The sequence below is a fragment of the Lichenostomus cassidix genome, chromosome 9 (assembly GCF_008360975.1).
Source record: "Lichenostomus cassidix isolate B80296 chromosome 9, HeHo_3.0, whole genome shotgun sequence".
Lineage (NCBI taxonomy): Eukaryota > Metazoa > Chordata > Aves > Passeriformes > Meliphagidae > Lichenostomus > Lichenostomus cassidix.
In genome coordinates, this window is record NC_139490.1 from 20,579,012 (window position 1) to 20,596,025 (window position 17,014).

At 47.3% G+C, this 17,014-nt stretch overlaps 1 protein-coding gene across 1 annotated transcript; it reads left to right on the forward strand.

Annotated features, from left to right (window-relative positions):
- The first annotated feature begins 767 nt into the window (after positions 1-767).
- Positions 768-16,665, forward strand: MAP6D1 (MAP6 domain containing 1). The gene is made up of 3 exons (XM_085069751.1): positions 768-1,383; positions 11,734-11,851; positions 14,539-16,665. Exons 1-3 carry the CDS (start codon positions 869-871, stop codon positions 14,614-14,616), a joined length of 711 nt encoding a protein of 236 aa, XP_084925877.1. The 5' UTR covers positions 768-868; the 3' UTR covers positions 14,617-16,665.
- Positions 16,666-17,014: the final 349 nt, after the last annotated feature.

Sequence of the window (17,014 nt, forward strand, 5' to 3'; positions counted from 1 at the left end):
TTGGAAGATTCAGCTTTGGTAATAAACCACTGAATGGGGAATTGTGGAGGAGCATTATGTAATAAGTGGCTACAGGCCATAAGATGTCAAATTTCAAAAGCCCGACTTTATTCCCGATGTAATTCCATCAGTTTCAATGGTTTGTGCCAGGACTGTTTGGTTTTGAACCTGAATGTACAAAGGGAAAGCTGTAATTTGCAGTAAAGGATGTGGGTCCTAGATTAATATATATAATAGATGCTTGGATTTTAAAATGGTCAATAGGTAGTATTTTAAAAGTGAATTGTCAATGTAAATGGAGGGGGATTAAGAGAGGTGGGGGGTTGTACGCAGGTCTTGGAAACTAACAATGCAACGCTGCTGTTTCTCATCCAGATCACTTATTTTATAAGCACCACATTTCGCATACAAACGATTTTTCTAATCCTGAGTGTTTACGGCTGCCTCGAAGGTATAACTGAGCAGTAGCATCCAGCCAGCGAGAAGCAGCGTTCCTCGCCTGGCCGGTGCCCGTCACTGGGCGCGCTACGGCGCTCCCGGGCACAGAGCGGCTCCTAAAGCACCGACAGACAACGGGAGCCGAAGTCCCCCCGGGAGGCAGACACGGGGCGCAGCCCGGCAGGGTCCGGTCCTGGCCGCGTTCCCCCCGCTCCGCACCGCCGCCAGCCCCGCAGCTGCACGGGGCTCCCGCCGGCAGCCGGGTCACGTGTGCGGGCCGTAATCCCGGCGAGGGGGTGTCGTTACCGGGGAAGGGGGCGGCGGGAGGAGGGGCTGCCGCCGATGAGGGCTGAAGCCGGGAGCGCGGCCGGCTGCGGGCGCCGGAGCCGCGGGCGCCTCTGCGGGCGAGGCGGGGGCTGCGGCTGCGGCCATGGCCTGGCCCTGCATCAGCCGGGTGTGCTGCCTGGCCCGCTTCTGGAGCCAGCTGGACAAGTCCGACCTCTCCGTGCCGCTCACCATCCACAACTACTCGGACATCGAGGAGCAGGAGGACGGGCCGCCCCAGCGCGGTGGGCTCCCTCCGCGGGGCAGCGCTCGCCCGCCCGCCTCGGCGCGCCGCCCGCGGGACACCGCCGCCGCCGCCGCCGCCGCCGGGAAGCCGAGCGTCCGCAGGAAGAGCCGGGCGGCCGCCGCCGGAGAGCCCTTCGCGGCGGAGACCCAGTACCGGCAGGACTTTAGAGCGTGGCCCCTCCCGAGGAGGGACGCCTTCCCCTGGGTCAGCGCCAGTAGCGGCGGCGGCGGCGTTAGGGACGGAGCCGCCCCCCAGCCCGCCCCGGGACGCGCCGCCTGCGCCCTGCCCGGCGGCGGCGGGAGACCGGCGGTCGACGGCCCCGAGCAGCTCCGGCCGCGCTCGCAGGCGGACGGCGGCCACACCACCTCCTACAGGTAACCGGGCCCGGCGACCGCCCCGCTCCGCCTCGAGCCGGGGTTGCTCCTGCCGCGGGCGGGGGACGCTCCTCCGCAGCGCGGGGCGGGGATGCCGGCGGGCGGCCGCGGCGCGGGGGAGCCGCCACCGAGGGGAGGGGTACGGGGGCTGCCGCCTCGCCGGCGGACTCAGCCTCTCACCGAAGCCACCTTTGCGTTTGGAAATGCGCCCCTTAAAAGCGTCGCTTATGCCCCGGGCGGGTGCCTGGCCCCGGCGGCCCCTCAGCGTGCCGGGTCAGGGGAGCCGGCCTCAGTCCCCACCGCTGCCCGCCCCGCGCTCGGGAGAGTAGGGAGCTCGCCGGGGTGGGATCCATGATGCCATCCCTGGCGCAGCAGCGCTTTACCCACCCGCTGCCGGGAGACACGGCACCTCCGACAGCCGGAGATGCCCGCGTCCCGTCTGTGCCCAACAGCCGCATCCCTTAGTGCCATCATCGTTTTCCCTTTAAAACTCCTGGAATGCGACATTCAAGGCAGGCCAAATTACAGCCTTAAAAGATTAGTCAGACAAGAAGACATTTGTGGGATATATCCCCTATGTCATCTAATGGGCAATGGAAAAAATTGTCACAAACCACCTTGTCTCAGCCTTTAAAAATTAAGTGACTTATCTTACTGATGTCTTCCTTTCTCTCTGAACAGTATGACCAATTACAAATTCTTATTTTAAGGAACAAGCAGTCAGGTGGGATGCACCTACATTCAACTCTTGTTCTTGTTGACATCCCCCATGGGAGGAGAGGGATTTCAGCTCCTACAATGCTGCTGTTGAATATTGTATCAGTTTCATGTTGTTACCACATGCTCCCTCATAATGATGTTTGGCAGGTTTTAATACACCTATGAGGTATACTAATAGAGTAATTATTTTTATTCTAACAGAGTCACAAGTATTTAGGCATTTATTATCTATTATTATGTACCTAGGAGACATTTCTCTTCATCACTGCAATTCATTAGATTATTTATCACAGTACTTTTAAGACAAACTGGGGACCCTGGGGAGGATTACCAGCCTGCACAGCGGTATTGCTTATCCCACTCCTCCTGCACAGGCAGCTGCACTGCTCTGTGTGCCGTTAACGTGCAGACTCTGAAAGGATAACTGCAGTGCTTGAATTGATGTGCTATTTTCTCCTTTGCCACATCTCACAGGACAATCACAGAGTAATTATTGGTTTTGAGGCAAAGCACTTTTCAATTTCAAGGCAGCAAGGAATTACTTCAGAGAAACGTGTGTAGAACAAGGCTTGCAAGATTCATCTTTCAGAAACACATCCATCTCCACCTTGTTGAAGCCTCCCCTGCCTCTTCAGCCTGACTCCAGAGGAAGGCTGCATTAGCCTGCATTAGAGCCACAGCGTTCCTTTAACTGTTCAAATGCTCAGAGTCACTTCTCTCACCTTCCTTCCCTCTGACTTGTCTGTTCTTACACAGGGCTCTCAACTACTGTCATCAAAGAACAAGTTTACAGACGACGGGACAAAGTACTTGTTGGGGCAATTTACTAAAATGCAAACCAAAACAACTTTTACAAAAGATAAGACTTCAAGGTAGCTGAAGAACTCCTCACAGCTGAAAGAAGGAGCAGGGTCAAGGAGCACGACAAGGATGGAGGCACAAGCCAGGGCAGCCACACCAGGAAAAGGTCCTCACATAAAACCTTTAAGCTGTTTGAAGGCACAGTAAATAACTGATGCAGACAGAACTATAAAAGTCAAACCACTTTTGCCTTATTCCAGTAATTTCCATAGTTTTTTTAGCTTATCACCTGGTACAACATCACATTTAAGTCTCCATACCACTGAGCACACAGGAGTCACAACAAGCAGCAGGAGAAAAGTTCACAATAGGCTGCAAGAGTCTCTTTTCATTTAGATTTTTTTTCCTTTTTTTTCTTTTCTTTTTTTTTTTTTAAAGACTAAGCACGAACTTGGCAGAGTTACTCGCACTCATTTTCAGTTACACTTGGGGCACTGGATTTGTATTTGGTAGCTTCAGTCATGGTAAAGCCCCTGGACCACTCCTGCAATCTGAAGCAGGGAAGGGGTGCTCACAGCTCACTCACCTTTGGTAAGCTGAGCACTCACATCTCACAAGGACATTTCCACTAAAACCGCTACAGTACATTTTTCTCCTCTTACCTTATTTTCCAAAGGCAGCATTGCAGTCTGCAAGCATTTGTCTGATACTCAGTTAGTACCCAAACAGCACCGTTAAGGATTGATATTCTTCATCTTCTGCTCTAACAAAGACCATAAATACCCTTCTTGTTCATTAAACTGTTCCTTGGTGGCCATACACAGCTCCACTGTGCTCTGGCAATACGGATCTGCTCCACTTCTTGTAGACTGTACCCCCCCCCAGAACTGAGAAAGCAGCAGGAAAGTCAGATCACCTCTAGCAGAGGCAGAGCAAGCTGTTTTCTCTTACTAAGGGCTGCTGTGTCCTGAGGAGAATGTTGGTGAACCACATGATATCTTGGGGATCCTGGGAAAAGGGAGAGCAAGCCACATAGGTAGGCAGGGACCACTGAAGTAGATGGTAGAGAGGAGCAAAGGTATGAAAACATATGTTTTTTGTAAGACATTCTCATGGCCTTGCTAGGGAGAACATTGGGGAGATTTCCCCCTTTTCTGCTTGCAGGAGTATCAGCCCTTCCCTGTGGGTGAGCCCAGTGAGGAGATGGGGCAGCCCTGAGGACCAGGTTCTCTGCATGGGGAGCTGTGTCCACTCTCCCAAGAAATGGGTCATTTGAGTTCTTTGTGTTCCAGGTCCTTCAGCAGGTTCTGTGCACAGCTGGGTCAGGCATACACCGTGAGGCTCTTCCTGGCAGGACTGGCTCCTGCAATGTGGGCACTGATGGTCAGTAGCCATCACCTGTACTTGGACACTGTCAGGTCTCAGCAGGTGGCTGGGCTTGCTTGGTGTGAAAGAGAAATGAAGACTGTCTTGAACAAGACAGTGCAGAAGAGTTGGTATTGATACATGGTCCACTCCATGCTTTTAATGGCAATAGTGGTTTTCTTGCTTTATTCTGTAAGGTGTTGCTTTTTTTTTTTTTAGCTTTTGTACTTTGGGTTTTTAATTCAGGAATTTTGACTATGACAGCCCATGGTGTTTGTTTCTGTGAAGCACCCAAGTATAGTGGTGAGTCCCCTGTAACATTCAGCACCATTTGATGTGCTTTTGTGCATCAGTACAATGCTTCTGTGAGACTTCATTCTGCACTCTGCTTTAAGCTCAGAAGGAAACTCAGCTGCACACAAAACTATCCGTACATGGTGAAGCTGGTCAGCATGACCTAGCATTTCCCAGAACAAAATAAACCACTGGGATCAGTCACCAAGACTGGAGGAATCTTTCTATGGCCAGAATAAAGATAAAGGTAAAGGGGATGTTGGAAGAATACCTGTACCCCTGAGGAAGCAGAGATTTTTTATTTTGCAATAATAACTGAATAAAAGGTAGAAGGACAGCACAACTACCTGCCCTACAAACTATTGCCCTGTGTCCCCAGATCTTTAGGCAGCTTCTGTCTCCCTCCGGTCCCTGAATTTTGGCAGGAGTTCTGCAGGCTCTGAATGAAGTCAAACCCAATGGGGGCTGCATCACGGGCGCTCAGGTACACAGGCTAGGGCAAATCAATACAAGCTGCACTTGAAAGGCTAAAATGGGATGTGCTCCAATTGTGAAAAGATCTCGGGGACTGCTGCAGAGGGTTGCAGTAGATTATACCTTAATGATGCTGGAGGAGGCAGAAGAAAGTGCTGAGTGGCCTCTGCACCTTCCCAAGGGTTTGTCCTTTGGCGTCATGGAAGTGACTTCTCCCTTCAGCAGTAAGTTGCAGGTGCTGTGTACTTTTGGCTTTGCACACGATTAAGTGTAGTAATAGGTCTTGATTGCATTTAGCAGACATTCTAGAAATAGAGAAGTGCTTTACTTAGCTCCCTTAACAGAGTCAATGAGAGAAGCTGGTGCTGTCAGCAGGTATCTCCAGCTGGCTCTGTTCTCTGGATGTCATCTTCTTACCTTGTTAGAAGGGATGAAGCCTCTCTGCCAGGGCCAGTGCTGCTGGGAGGAGAACCCTGTTCAAGGCTCAGCTACGCTCTAAGTCACTACAGACATCAGTTTTCCCTTCAGTACCCTGCCAGCTTTTGGAAAACACTTCAGATGTGTAAGTGAAAATGTTGCACCGGAGCTGTGAGCAATTGTTTTGCCTCTGTTTCCCCTACCCATCGGCTTCACTTGTATTGGCACTTGGGGAACTGGGAGGTGTCTGTGAATTTCTGCACACACACACAATGCAGGCCCCAACTAGAGCCCAGTCTCTGCAGTTGGGGTTTCCATGACAGGTGCTTTGAGCAGGTGTGAGAGTCAAGACCCCAACTTGTTTGCACTTGGGAGGCACTGCAGTGAAACAGACCAAACTGGAGTCCTGAGATAGGACAGTTTCCTGCTCACCCAGTGAGCCATTTTGTTCTGATGAAAAGAAATCTCATAAAGAGCTGGAGTAATTGAGGGGAAATGGCCTGTTGTGCCATTGCTAATGATTTTTGGGAATAGCAGGTGGAAGATACCTCAGCAAACTGAATTCCCACCTTCTTGCATGAATACTCACGACCTGCCATTCTATGACCATGAAACAGACGTGCCCCACCAGGAGAGATACTGCAGAATGAAGATGCTTTTCCCCATAACTATGGATGCACTCAAAGAGTGCATTACTTAGTTGTCTGTACATTCACCAGCCTTCAAATAGGACTTGTGTAGAGAAACAAAGTGAACTGTGGTGACTCCTTCACACTGAAAAGTATCTTATTGCAGCTGTGCAGAAAACAGAGAAAATACCTGCACTTGTGTTCAGCAATGTGTGAGATCAGAACATGCACCTGAGCTGGCAGGGTTAATAGTACTGTGTATGAGGAGCTCCATCCTTGATCCAGCAAGATCTTTAAAGGCATGTTTATCCTTAATAATAGCAGTAAATCTTGTATAATCAAGGCTTACAGTTATCTTTACATTCTTAAGTATCTTGCTGCTTAGGGAAATTAATACTCAAGCCCCTGATTTTTATGCTATTTAAGAAGTAAGCGTGCCTGGTGCAGGCATTAGGATGGACCCAGAGAGACTCACTGTTCATTGCATAGCCTGGCTGGGGCAGGGAGGGCTTGGAGTGGCACAGAGGCATGTGAGGAGAGACACAGCAGGGCTGGAAATGGGCTCAAGTCTTGTGCAAACTATGCTGTAGAACTGAAATGTGGGATTCAAAGATGTTCATTAAAGTAAGAGGAACTTCCTGCACTCAAAGTCCACTTAGCCTTAGGTTAGAGGGAAAGAATGGATAGTGGGTTAATGGCAGAAGTCAAGACCCTCAGAACTACCCACACTTCCCCAGTACGGGACCTAGTTCTGATAAAAGGGAAGCAGCTGCCTGTCCTATCACACCACTATATGTGCTCCTTCCTTGGGGGTCTGCCTGTGAGAAAAACAAGCCCCTAAAACTCATCCTAAGACAACAGTTTGAGTCTTAGGGGTTTTGTCTTGTACTTTCATTCAAGTATTTTGCTGTTACTTCCTTCTTGGGACTTATGAACAGCTCCAGGTACTGCCTGACCTTGCTGGAGGTGAGAGCTGAGACAGGAAATATCCAGGTGGCTTCTGTTTCGTCCTCTGTAATTCCTGTGTGTTGGTCTCTCTATATTTCTGCTATGTCTTTTTTCTACCCCTCTATTTTTTCCCCCTCCTTCAGCCTTTCCTTTCCCCCATTTCTGTCCTCATGCTCAGCTCTTTGGCTGGATAGGTGAATGGGAACAATCTGCCTCTGTGTCCACTAGTGTGGACAGCTCAGAGGAAAGGCAGTTTAATGGCTCCATCATCCAGGAGGGCTCCTGATGTCTGTCATGCAGAGCTCTCACTGTGACCATGACTTGTAACATTTACAATCCTCTATATGCCAGGAGATGTCACAGCACCCTCCCTGACCTATGGAGGTCTTTGCCAACAAGTGGACTTAGCCTGTTCCTTGGGAGAGCACTGCTGGCTGCTCAGCTCTGCCTGGGCAAACCAGATGACAGAAGCCTGCAAGGAACTGTGTTGCAAATAGGGACACATTTCACGCCCCACACCTTCTGCCAAAACCCCTGACACACCAGTCTGGCTTCCCCAGGGGAAATCTAGAGTAGTTTGTACTTTGAAAATAAAATAACAGACACCCCAAGCTGTGCACACAAGTTTCCTTCTAAAGGGAAATTTGGAAGAATGTTCATTATGCCATTTAATTCTCACTGGTGTGCTGGATACGAGAAGGAAGAGGGCAGAAGAATGAATACAGACTAGGTCAGGCAGCATAGCTTTGAGTTACAGTCAGCTATACAGAACGAGCCTTTTTCTCAATTTCTTAAATAAGAAATGTTATGCAGTGGCTCAGAACTGCCACTGATAATTAATCATGTGAAGCAAACTGTGACATAAAGATGAGGTAATAAAATGACAAGTGTTCTGGCATTGGTGGTGTACAACTATCAGTGCTGAAGATAAATCTGTATGGAAACAGCAGCCCCAGCATTGCGAACAGCACAGCTGGGATTCCCACTGTCTGTCTCCCTATGCCTAACAGAAGTGCCCTCCACCTTGGTGAAATTAAAAAGCTTTCTAGGCTAGATTTTCACTAGGTCAGTGAAATAAAAAGGATTTTGCAGACAGCTTTCTCTGCAAACCAGAAAATATTAGTGGAGCACATGAAATGGGGGAAGAGCTGGAGGCAGCACACAGGCTGGTCATTGTGTAGTTCGCAGCATCCAGCAGCTTGAGCTGCAGCAGCAGCAGCAGCAGCAGCAGCCACTGTGTTTGGAAAGAGCAGAAGGACCAATCCCAAATCCATCATGCCCTGAAGTCTGCAAGGCCACACCGTGAATCATGGTGGGGGCATCTCTCCTGCCTAGCCCCATCTCAGCTGTTAAACAGCCTGGTACAGGCAGTCCTGCTCACCCAGGAGGGGTGGTGGCACAAACACCAGCTCAGAGAAACAGCTCTCATCAAAGCTGGGCTTCATCACAACACCCTGGTAATTAATAGTCTAGTGCTTTTTTTTGTTGTTGTTTCTAGCCTATACATTAGTTGTACTCCCACTTACTCCATCTCTCATCACCACAGGGGTTAAATAGTCCCAGCAGGCCACTAACCTCCCTCTCCACACTGCACTGATTCAAATCTTCCCCTGCAGACACATCCCCACATTACAAAAGAAATGCCTTTTCTTAGACTCTATTAACCAATTTTGAGAAAGAGCAAAGAAACAGTTTGCAAAGCAGTGATTTATATGATCAAAGCACAGGAGCAACCCACATGCAAAAAGCTGCTTCTTAATTCTTCCTAGAGTGAGTTGGAGGTAAAGAAACAGCAGTACACAAAAAGCAGCCCTTCCCTTTTGATCCCTACTGCTTTAAAGCCTGCATGCTACTCAGGAGGCCTTTCTCTTTCACAACCCCAGTGGTTTAGTACTTCAAGTACCACTGGGCCATTTCTATACATGGAGATCAAAAATCCCACCTCTAGGATGTAAGAGTGGAGGACAAAACAGAACCAAAAGAGAGCCTGGTCACTGAGTTATGGACCTGGACACTACTTTTCTTCCACTGCAGGTCCTTGCAGTCCCAAAGTAACCCAACAATTGCTGCTGTCTAGGCACAAGAGAAGGAGGATAAGGATGCAGCAGGAAGGATGAAGGTGACTATCTCCAGCAGCAACAGTCATTCTTGCATGTTCATCCCCAGCAGCAGCTAGATGTCACACTACATAGGGTACAAAGGGGAAGGAAGACAGTCCCTAATCTTGTCACTTGACATCTTAAACTAACATTAAAAACAGGGCATTCCTCTTCCTCAGCCTTTGATCAGATTGACTCCACTCATGACTCCAAGACAGATTTCTAGTCAAGTCACCTGACTGGTATTTGGGCTCATGTTCCTTCTGACTCTTGGCTATGCAGCTGGAGATGGGAACATGTGTCCTGCAAGCTTAGAGGCAGAGCAAATTTAGTTAGCTGCCCTTTCTCAACTCAAGGTTATAATATTCCTTTCTTGTTTTGTTTCAAGTACCCCAGCTCCCAGTAGGAGATAAGTTGTCTCTGTTTTGCCCAGCTCTCCACTTTTGGCTCAGAGTTCTGGGTTCCCCCAGGGCAAAACCCCACTTCCAAATCAGAAATGCTGCTATAGTCTGGGCCATCACTGTATCTGCCCTTATGTTTCTGATTCTGTGGGGACCATTTCCTCAGTGCATGTAGGTGCCTCAAAAATAGTTTTGACTATCCAGGCTGAGAGGAGAATGGTTTGACTTCCAGCCAAAATGAGGGTCTTGTGATCCAAAAGGACTGTGTTTGGGGGCCTGCCAAATCAGCAAATGATCTGCTATAAAGCAGCGAGACAGAGTTGGCTGCACACAGGCAGCACAGTCATTCATTGAAAGCTGGAGACACTCCATTGCAGCAGGGAGACCAGTCGGCACAAGGATGAATGGTTAGGAGTCAATGCCACCAGCATTCCTGAGGAAATTGGGCTTTATGTGGAGCAGCAGGTTCTAGTTCCTAGAAACTGCAGGGATGTAACTGATGGTTTTGCACCATTTTGCTGGTATTTTGCCCAGTAGCTGTGTCCTCCCCCTGGCTGTGCAGCAGAACAGAGGTCAGATTTAACTCTGCATTCACGCACATCTGGGATTCCCTGCTGAAAGGCTGCCTTCTTGGGGCATCACTTGGCCAAAATCACCTTTCTTCAAAGGTGCTGCTTTATCCTGAGGTGTTAGAGGAAGGGAGCAGGAACCCCAGCACCAGGGGAGCTGCATGGGCACTCACCTGCTGCCTGAGCAGGCCCAAACAGCATGGTGCAGAGAAGGCAGAAGGTGGCAGCTCAGGACAGCAAGAACAAACTGATTACAAACAAGATTTGCTATGCACATAGACAGCCCTGACAGGGGCCTGGCTTTGCTTTCCAACAGCAGAAAGCTCTTCCATAGGACATTATCCATAATACACTAAAAGGATCAAGTCTAAACTATGCATTCTAAAATAATACTCCACACTTAGGCACTTTAAATTAGGTATTTAAAAGAGGAATTTGCAGCTATTATAAATATAGCAAATAGCATGCTTGGGAAAAATGAAAATCAGAAAGGCTGTGATCAAAGCTAAGTTTGACACATTAAAACAAGCCTATTTCCCCAGCCTGGGCATGGCTCAGGACTCAGTCTTACCCCTTGATCCTGTGTATAAGCAGACAGTAAAATGTGGTTATTGAACCATGCCAGGGTATGAACATAAGATTGTCTCATCTCGGTTAGTCACCTCTCCTTTTGCTACAGAAACTGCCTGAATTGGTTGCCAGAGATACATACACAAACAGAACAGTCTTGTCTTTTTCTGAGCAACAAGACAGCTCAGTTAGCTGCTACTGCAGCATCCAGAAAGTCCTAATGGCAAGGGCATTAGTGAGACCTGTTTGTGACAAGGGGTACAGAGAAGCAGAGGGAAAGCTGCAGAAGGGAGCTGGCAGCTGAACTAAGCCCGACCCTGCAATGCTGTTCTTTGGTGCTCTCGAAATGTGCTGCCCCTTTCTCAGTGCAGTCTCTGCACCCATTTCTCAGATAACCCTTGGCTGACCTGTTCTTGGACCAGCAATGCCTTCTCAGACATCATCATGCAGATTTAAAGTGCTTTCCCTCATCTGAAGGAAAATTACTGGCGTAAGCATCTGCCAGCTGAGACGGTGTCTCCCTTTGGATGCATTTCAGACTGAGCTGCTACAGCTGTGCAGCACAGCACCCACTGGCAAACATGCCTGCTGTTGAGAGAGCCACAGCCAAGTATGGGAACATCAGCAGGCTCTCTGCATATGTGAGTGCCAGACACCAGACCAAGGTGTCTTACATTGTAAGCAGCCAACATGTCAGACAACGTTTTACATTTTAAGTGGTCAGTGGGCTATCATGCAAAAAGTCACCCTGACTTTTTCTTATCCAGGGGGAAGCATCAATGACCTCTAGGATAGAGCACATTTTGTAGGAATAAAAGAAGAGTTAAGCCATGGAATCGAGCTAGTCCAGTCTATGCCCTGTTCCATCTTCCAGTCTGGGCTTTCTGAAAGAGACAGGCTTCTAGGCTCAGTTCTTTTATTCTCAGAACACCTTAGTCAAGGTCAGCCTTGCAGGCTGATTGTATCCCACCTTGCCTTACAGCTTTACAACCACTCTGAGCTGAAGAACCCTGTGAGAATGTTGTGTTTTACGAGTTCTTCTGTCTTGACAATCTCATTTCAGACAAGAGTATCGCCCATGGACTGGAGCAAAACCATCCAAGCCTATAAAGTCAAAACAAGGCTTCATTATCCCAGATGACCATTTTGTTCAAGAGACAAGCTACAAGGCAGACTTTAAGGTAATTAACAGTTTTAAAAAATCCTAAAGTCAATGTGAATAATGTCCAAAGCACTTATCAGGAACTCCTCATATTTGATGGCTGTAGTTCACATAGGATAAAGCCACAACCTCGTTGACTACTGTTTTGTCGCTGCCCATTAGGTAATGTGGCCATCCCTTGCCTTCAGAAAGGCATGCTAGACAATATCATACTGTAACTGATCATAAGTCAACTCAAGACTAAGATTTTAAACTGCATGACAGAAAGGTCAAGGATTACGATTCCCTCAGTTGTATACCTTATGTACAAGGTGTGTCATCACTTCTCTGTGTAAGGTGCCATTAACACCTTCTACACTAACTTGGAACAGTCAGTGTGCACTAGCACTAGGGCTGCAGAGTGAGATTCAACCTCTGGGCACAGGTGTTTGCCTGGGAATCTTTGCAGATCACTGCATAAGGAGCAGCACCTGCTCAGACAGCACCAAAACACCCCCTTTGCCGGTGTGGGCAGAAACTGCCCCCACCATGAGTGCCAGGGAGGACACAGCTGTGGTGAGCAGAAAAGCTACACAGCTCTGAGACTTCCTTAGGATTTTCCTGTGAGTTTCTACAGTTTTTTCTATGAGTTTCTCTAGAACAACAAAGATAATTTTCTTATTGTGGAATATATGTGCTACTGAAAACCCCATGAGGAAACATTCTGTACTCAGCATTTTCCCTGACAGGGCCCCACACACTCCCCATCCCCGCAAGAAAGGAAAGTGCACACTGACAAGGCCCTGTTTTAGCTGCTCTTTGCATTAGACCACCGGAAGAACAGCACCTCCCAGCCAACCGCAGTTGTTCCCAGGCTGCACTGAGTGACTCAGAATGCTGAGCCAGGGCCGGGGCTGAATTCCCCAGCTGCAGTGTGCGGTGCCAGTAGAGGTAATAGCAGCTACTCCAGGGCCACATGTAAAAAGTAAATCTTTGCCTTGGAGGAGACAAGGAAGAAGTGTTTAATCAGCAGACAGTCAAGTGCCTCCTCCGCAGAGGATTGCTGGCACACTGCTGTGACAAGGCACACGATGGGTATAGCCAGCTTTGCTGAAAGTGGGACAGTGACCTCAGGCAAAACAGAACTTGCAAACCTCACCAAAACTTCCTCCTTGCTCTGAATAGTCTGGGCTGTTTACTGAGGTGCATCAATGAGGATAGACCTTGTATTTAAGCCTTAAATCTTGTATGTTGATCCTTATTAATTTAATTTTAAATTTTGACCCTAAAGGGTCAAAATACCATATTTTCCAATTTGGCAGAGGGGATGCAAAGGAGAGGATCCACTAGATAAACATCTGAGGGTCCCTATGCCCATTCTCAAGGAAGGGAAACAGAAGACTAGAATCCCAGACACAAACACATGCTACCAAGGACACCCTGAACCATGCAAGAAAAGGTCCCACATCCTGGAGCCCCAGGGCACAATCACCGTCTCTCTAACAGACAGCATGGGAAAGGTGTGGTCAGGAATGAAGATGGTGCCAAGGAGCCACCAGTTCAAAGAGAAGTCAGACTCTCCCTGGTTCATACTTGGCCATTAGGATTTTCCCTCTTACCCCTGGCTTTGCCAGACGTGGGAATCAGGTTTATGATGTATCCTGACAGCCTACATGTAGGACTCAGGCTGCTGGTTCTCCCCAGCCACTGAGCTGTGCATATGTTGTCTGTGACATCTCACTTGTTCCTTAGTGTGTCAGATGCATCCCCAGAGGAATGGAAAAATCAGAACAATGAAACAACATCAACCATAGATCGATAGCTTTCCCTATTTCCCTATACTCTCTTTGCCTGTAGTTTTGCACTTCTTTATCTGCTTGGATGGTGCCATCAGCATACCCAGCAGAACTTTCTACCATTTCATGCTTTATGGTCAGATTCACCCTGAGTCATGGGCTGGATGCACATCTATGGCCAGTCCTATTTCAAATCCTTTGAGTTTCCAGCATTAGGGATGACAGAAGCATTCAGGTGTCCTTCATGCTTCAGTACAACCACAGCAGCTACATCTTGCCTGAAATTCTGATTCCACAGACATCAGAGAAAGCAACCATTGTTATCTCTGCCTTTCCTCCAGGCCTGAGAAGTTAACATCCTTATCCAAGTCCATGCAGTTTAAGGGCCTGGCATGGCCACCAACCAATTTTTCTCCTTTGGGTCCTCCAGGTCTGCACCTCTATTCACAGCAGGCATAGACTGTGGCCCCATAAAGCATTACAATGGAACATTTTGATGGAGCCTGCATGGCATTCTCCAAACGGTTAAGGACCAGACACAGACCACTGTAATTCCTCTCACTTAAATCCAGCACCAGTCCAGCAATGAATTTGTTGTGATGCCTGTAGAGTGTTTGCCAGCAGGGCTTTGTGAAGAGGCAGTTCTTTATCTTGCAGAGGCTGTCTCCAGTCATGGTTATCCCCAACACACTTCAAGATCCAAGGGCTGGGTTACAGCTATGCCCTTCCTTACTGGCTCAGCATCACACCTGCCCTTGAATCACCCTGTGCACCAAGGCCAGTCTCACTGAGGCCCAGCCAAGGGCTAATGCTTGTGTAGTGGTTACAGGGAGAGCACAAAGATCCTCACAACACCCCAGGCCCCTCAGACTCTCTAGACACTTGTATCCTGTGTCTCACTAATGTTTCTCTCCCTTTCTCACCCCACTAGATCCCAGAGGTGAAGACCAGGTTCTCCCCCAACCCTTCTGCTGTTTTCCAGGCGCCATCACGGATCCTCAACGTGTGAACCTGGACCCTCTTTACACCCAGGCAGCTTAAACGCGGAGTTTCTGTTAAGATGTATCACTATGCAATTTTCATGAGGAGTGTTAAGATCAAAGAACCGGTGTTATCAAAAGCAGCTCCAATGATTAATGATATGCACACACACTTTCTGTTAACACAACAAACCGCAAAGCGCTTGGTTCAGAACTGGCAAAACACGCTGAGAGGAGTGACCTAGTTTTTCACAGGAGCAGGTTCATTACTATGCCAGCTGGCGTCACATTAGGAGATTGACTTTGGGCAGCAAAGGCAGGATTGCAGGCAACATCCCTACGCAGAAATACACAGGGTAGGAGGGAAAACAATCGCAAGGAGGACGGATAATTAAAACCCAAACCAGTTTTATTTAGCAACACTCTCTAAGTAGGCCACTGAAAGACAGGGAGTAGTTTTACTGACTTCTGAGCTTCTTGAGGGGTTTTGGGAGTAGGACCTCAAATGGCATCACCAGAAATCACAGCTTCAGAGAGGCTGATCTGAACTTCCAGAGTTGTTTCAGAAGCTGGAGGGAGCCAATGTCATTGAACTCTAAAATAAATCTGGCACATGCAGTGTCTTGGGCCTTTAAGGCTGGGAAGCTGGATATTTCCAAAATTGGAGAGCTGATGCAGGAGCAAGAGGAGACTGAACTCCAGGAGACAGTCCTGACAGCAATGCACCAGATTGGTTTGGAGAGGAGTGCACGGATACAGCCAGGCACCCACCAGACTCCTCCAGAGGAACTAAGACACTTATGTAATTTGTATAGCTGTTAGGGTGAGTGTAAATATTGTACATGGATTTTACCTGAAGCAATTTGTGATCCTTTAATGAAAAGGATATGCTTATACTTTTAATAAATGTTAACTCTTTGCATATGCAAGGTGGAAAATATTGCCTTGAAATTCCTAAATTATTGCCTGTATATTGGTAATGCTAATGCTAGGAACAACCACAAGCGAATGTTACTTAGAAACTCTACTTAAAGAAAAATGTAATGTAGAATGTAAGCCATCTGTCATTTTTAAGATAGGCCATTTCAAGTGTCATTGTTCTGAAGCTGATTTTTTTAGACTGCTGTGCGTTTAACTTTTGCTGAGGTACACGTGTTTTCAGAAACCATTTTTTTAGCCTTTGTTCATCAAGACTTTACAATTTCTATTTCAATAACTTATGCAATATAATTAGTCTACTGCTTATTTAATGGATTTACTAATTATTTTGGGAAAAAAAATTGAAAAACTTCTACTTTGCATTTGCAACACGCCTGTGTTGTCTAGAACAAAGGGAAATTATCCTCAGACTTGAACAGTGATCAGATATTCATTCATTTGTAATGAAACAGACTTCTAACACAGGAGAATTTTTTCTTAACCTTCCTACTAGCTGAAGTCTAAGGCAAATTTAATGCACTTTGGGGATTCTGCAAAAACGTATGCATTGCTGATAATTCCCATAAGAACAATTTTTGAGCTGTTGGCATGTGAATTGTACTTGGAATACATGCAGACAGCATCTTCTCACTGCATTATGTGAGAATTTCATGGTGCCATCCCTGTTCACTACAGTGGGACTGAACACAACCACCAAAATAGGGAACACCTGCAGTAAGTTGCATTTGGCTGGGACAAGGGATGTCTCTTCCCACACTCATCCTTGGAGAAACCTACAGTAATCCCAGTGCTTGCCAAAATAATTTTTCAGGAGATTCATTTTTCAGGAAATTAATTTGAAACATTCAAACTGTGCTACAAGTTTTGCATGTTAGATGTTTCTAAGAATTCAATCTGCTTGTTTAATCTCTTTATAATGTTTTTAACAGTTTGGTTCAAACAATTTAATTTCGTTTCAATCCTGGACTTTATTAACAGCAAGGAAAAAAAAAAGAAAAAAAGGACATTGTCTATTATCTCTTCTTAGTTGACTGTATTTCTTAAAAAAAGACCCATGTTTAAACAAATTGGTAATATATCGAGCTTGTATTTTATCAAATGGACTGGATTTAATTTAATAAATTAAAATGTATTTTGGCTATTGGTTCTCTCCCATATTTTTTTATTTTCTGTTGTAAAATACAACCCTCAGGTATTCAATCTTGCAGTACCATTTGTCACTGCATGTCTGTCTCACCAGCTGCATGAGCAGGACAACAGAGCACACTGGACACCAAGCAAGGTGTCGGTGATGCATCCAGAGCCATCAGCAGTCAATTCCTTACTCCTGAGGTTACCCCCAGGCACAACCACCCAGCAAGGACAGCTTCCCAGGCACACTCGAAGCTGTAGCCCAACTGCCCATCTGAAAGTGCAGCTGCAGAATCCATGATCACTTACAGGACTTTCCCCAGAACTTTTCAAATGAAAAGCAAACTATTCAGCAAG